The 4694-nt window shown below is 39.5% G+C and overlaps 1 protein-coding gene across 1 annotated transcript; it reads left to right on the top strand.

The window, feature by feature from the left end:
• The first annotated feature begins 232 nt into the window (after positions 1-232).
• On the top strand, positions 233-1160 carry LOC101833102 (olfactory receptor 4F21-like). Its single transcript, XM_040744931.1, is given in 2 exon segments — positions 233-594; positions 596-1160. Coding segments are annotated over 2 exon segments (927 nt in total).
• The last annotated feature ends 3534 nt before the right edge of the window (positions 1161-4694 follow it).

The following is a 4694-nucleotide window of genomic DNA, read 5'->3' on the forward strand; positions in this document are numbered from 1 at the left end:
ATAAACTGCACTACATTGCTAGTTTCCATCTTTGTGTGTCTGTGATCTTTCAATCTCTTTATGTGTGGCTTCCTGATCATTGTTTTCCTCCCTGAATATTATTAATCTGTTTCCAATAAATATAGTCAAAAGAACAAAGAATTATAATCAGTGGGAAGACACATTACTACCACTGAATATAACTTATTTTCTATCAACAGGTGACTTGAAATCCTCTCCTCTGTTCCAGTCAATGGATCAAATAAACAACAGTGTAGCTTTTGAGTTTGTGTTGCTGGGACTCTCCAGTTCCTGGAAAACTACAATTTTTCTCATATCCATTTTTTCTTTGCTCTATTTAAGCATCATCTTGGGAAATATTTTCATTATCTTTTTGGTAATTACTGATTCCCATTTGCAGTCCCCTATGTACTTTTTTCTGGCCAACCTGTCCCTTATTGATGTTGGACTTTCCTCTACCACCATTCCCAAGATGATCTCAGATATTCTGGAAAAACACAAAGTAATTTCTTTCAACAGTTGCATGACTCAGATGTGTTCCATCCACGTTATAGGAGGAGTGGAGATGGTGCTGCTCATAGCCATGGCATTTGACAGCCATTTGTAAGCCTCTTCACTACTTAAGCATCATGAGTCCCAAAATATGCATTTCATTTGTAATCGCTGGCTGGGTCACTGGTGTGATCCATGCCATGTCCCAGTTCTCTTTTGTTATAAACCTGCCTTTCTGTGGTCCTAACAAAGTAGACAGCTTTTACTGTGACTTCCCTCGGATCATACAACTAGCATGCACTGACAGAGACAAGTTTGAATTTGTCGTTGCTGCCAACAGTGGCTTCATGAGCATGGGGACATTCTTCCTGCTTCTCCTCTCCTATGTCTTCATTTTGTTCACAGTGTGGAAAAGGTCTTCAGGGGACTTATCGAAGGCACTTGTCACTCTCTCAGCACACATCACTGTGGTGGTTCTCTTTTTTACTCCATTCATGTTTCTCTATGTGTGGCCTTTCCCCACATCATCAACTGACAAATACCTGTTTATTGCTGACTTTGCTATCACTCCTGCCCTGAATCCTGTCATCTATACATTAAGAAACAAAGATATGAAAAAAGCCATAAAAAAGCTGAGCAAGCAGAAATGTTATATCAGAATTTTCTGACCAGATCTCTCATTAGAATACAGAAATCTGTATTTTCCTACTCATTGGACATCTTCAATGTATTCAGGGCAAACTCAACACTAAATCTACTTCACTGAGCAAATATGCGTTACTTTTGAAGACTTACTAACAGATTTTACAACTGTGGGAGACAGGAAACTATCACAATGTAAGATATTATAAAATGTAGTGGCATTATTTAGGAATAATACTTTATACCCTACATCATAGTAAATTTGACCTAAGAAATAACATAATGACATTAACTATTTAATTTGACAAATGTCACATCCAATAGATAGATACACAGAAGCAATAGTAGCTCTATTTAATTTTTTAGCTCAAACCCCTCCAAAGAAACCTTAAGAAACAATCTGATTATACGTGGTTTTTTTGGAACCTGATTTTAGAGGCAGCAATAAGAGAATGTAGATGAAAATAAAGAAATGAAAAATATTGCAGTAATATATATAATTTGGTTTCAGGAACACAGAAGTAAAGAAAATGGAATATTACTACTTACTATTAATGGGAAAACATGGAGATTGCCCAATGATTTTCAAACAAGATGACCAAATGATTCAGAAACACTATTATCTGATGTGAGTGTGTGTGTGTGTGTGTGTGTGTGTGTGTGTGTGTGTAATCAAATAGGTATAGGTATCTAAATAGTTTTCAAATAGACATCTACACACATGTTATTTAATTTCTGTTCATAATAGCCAAGAAACAGATATAACCCAAATAACCATCAATTAATGAATGGATATATAAAATGTAATCAGTGATCATATGCAAAATGAAATAAGTCATAAAAGTAATGACAACCTCTCCTGTGTGTTAAAGTATCTAAACTTTGACCATGAGTATGAGACCATGTGTAGAATAAACAAGCCATGGGAAAATAGCTTTCAAAATATTATACCCATAAGTAAAACACTTTAAAGTTGATCTCAAAGAAATTGAGGGTAAAATGGTGGTTACTAGAGGCTAAGGTAAGTAACGGTAGAAGGATGAGATAGCAAGTTATATTTGTTTCTTATTTTATTTTATTTTCCAGTTTAAATTTAGGTAAGAAACAAGGTTGCTTCACAAGTCAGTTCCAGGTCCCTCTCCCTTCCCTCCCCTCCTCCCGTACCCTCCCCCCAAGCCCCCACCCCCGTTATCCCCTCATTCCCCCAGGGAGGGTGAGGCCATCCATGGGGGTGTCCATAGTCTGTCATTTCATATAGGGCAGGGCCTAGACCCTTCCCCAAGAGTTCAGGGAAGGAGTGCACCTCACATTGTTCTATGGGAGTCCAAAGTCCGTGTGTATGTTTGGGATGGGTACTGATCTGCTGCCCAAGGCTCAATAGATTACCTAGGCCTCCTCACTGACACCCACATTCAGGGGGTCTTGATCAGTCCCATGCTGGATTCCCAGGCTGATGCCTGGGATTCAAGAGTTAACCTTTGTCTGGTCAGCTGTTTCTGGGGGTTAAACCAGCCCAGTCTTAATCGCTTTGGTCTTTAGTCCTCCCTTTCTGTTACTGGCTTTCTTGAGTTCAGCTCAGTACTTAACCGAGGGAGTCTGCCTCTTCTTCGATCAGCCACTAAATGAAGTTTCTGTTTCCCAGACTCTCTGGCCATAGGATTGTAGGCTGGCACTCCCCAGGTCTATGTCTAAAATCCATATATGAGAGAGTACATGCCGTGTTTCTCTTTTTGTGACTGGGTTACCTCACTCAGGATGGTTTCTTCTAGTGTCATCCATTTGCCTGCGAATCTCATGATTCCATTATTTTTTTCTGCTGAATAGTACTCCATTGTGTAGATGTACCACATTTTCTCTATCCACTCTTCGGTTGAGGGACATCTAGGTTGCTTCCAAGTTCTGGCTATTACAAATAAAGCTGCTATGAACATAGTGGAACAGACATCTTTGTTGTATGAATGGGCATCTTTTGGATATATGCATAAGAGTGGAGTTGCTGGGTATTGTGGTAGGTTTACTCCCATTTTTCTGAGGAATATCCATACTGATTTCCAAAGTGGCGGAACCAGTTGGCACTCCCACCAGGAATGGAGGAGTGTCCCCCTTTCACCACATCCTCTCCAGCATAAATTGTCATTGGTGTTTTTGATTTTAGCCATTCTGACAGGAGTGAGATGGTATCTCAGAGTTGTTTTGATTTGCATTTTCCGGATGACTAAGGATGTTGAGCACTTTCTCAAGTGCCTCTCAGCCATTTTAGATGCCACTATTGAAAACTCTCTATTTAGTTCTGCAGCCCACTTTTTAATTGGGTCCTTTGGTGTTTTGGAGACTTGCTTCTTGAGTTCTTTGTAAATTTTGGAGATCAACCCTCTGTCAGATGTGGGATTGGTGAATATTTTTTCCCATTCTGTGGGCTGCATTTTTGTCTTGCTGACTGTGTCCTTTGCCTTACAGAAGCTTCTCAGTTTCAGTAGGTCCCATTTATTAATTGTTGATCTCACTGTCTGTGCTACTGTTGTTATGTTCAGGAAGCTCTCTCTTGTACCAATTCATTCAAGGGGACCACCCACTTTCTCTTCTAAGAGGTTCAGTGTGGCTGGATTCATGTTGAGGTCTTTGATCCATTTGGACTTAAGTTTTGTGCATGGCGATAAACATGGATCGATCTGCATTCTTCTACATGCCAGTCTCCAGTTATGCCAGCACCATTTGTTGAAGATGCTTTCTTTATTCCATTGTTTATTTTTAGCTTGTTTGTCAAAGATCAGATGTTCGTACGTGTGTGGGTTAATACCCGGGTTTTCAATTCGATTCCATTGGTCTACCTGTCTATTTTTATGCCAATACCAAGCTGTTTTCAGGACTATATCTCTATAATAGAGCTTGAGGTCAGGGATGGTGATGCCTCCGAATGTTGCCTTGTTGAACAGGGTTGTTTTGGCTATCCTGGGTCTTTTGTTTTTCCATACAAAATTGATTATTGTTCTTTCAAGGTCTGTGAAGAAGTGTGCTGGGATTTTAATGGGGATAGCATTGAATCTGTAGATTGCTTTTGGCAGGATTGCCATTTTTACTACATTGATCCTACCTATCCAAGATCATCGGAGATCTTTCCATTTTCTGAGGGCTTCTTTAATTTCTTTCTTTAAAGATTCAAAGTTCTTACGATACAGGTCTTTTACTTGTTTGGTTAGCGTTACCCCAAGGTACTTTATGTTGTTTGTGGCAATTGTAAAGGGTGATGTTTCTCTGATTTCTTTTTCGGCCCTTTTATCATGTGTATATAGTAGGGCTACTGATTTTCTTGAGTTGATCTAGTAGCCTGCCACTTTGCTGAAGGTGTTAATCAGTTGTAAGAGTTCCCTGGTAGAGTTCTTTGGGTCACTGATGTAAAATAGCATATCGTCTGCAAACAGTAAAAGTTTGACCTCTTCTTTCCCAATTTGTATCCCCTTGATCCCCCTTTGTTGTCGTATGGCAATAGCTAGAACTGCAAGTACCATGTTGAAAAGGTATGGAGAGAGTGGACAGCCTTGTTTTGTTCCTGATTTTAGAGG

The sequence above is a fragment of the Mesocricetus auratus genome, unplaced genomic scaffold (genome assembly GCF_017639785.1).
Source record: "Mesocricetus auratus isolate SY011 unplaced genomic scaffold, BCM_Maur_2.0 Super-Scaffold_100004, whole genome shotgun sequence".
NCBI classification, from domain to species: domain Eukaryota; kingdom Metazoa; phylum Chordata; class Mammalia; order Rodentia; family Cricetidae; genus Mesocricetus; species Mesocricetus auratus.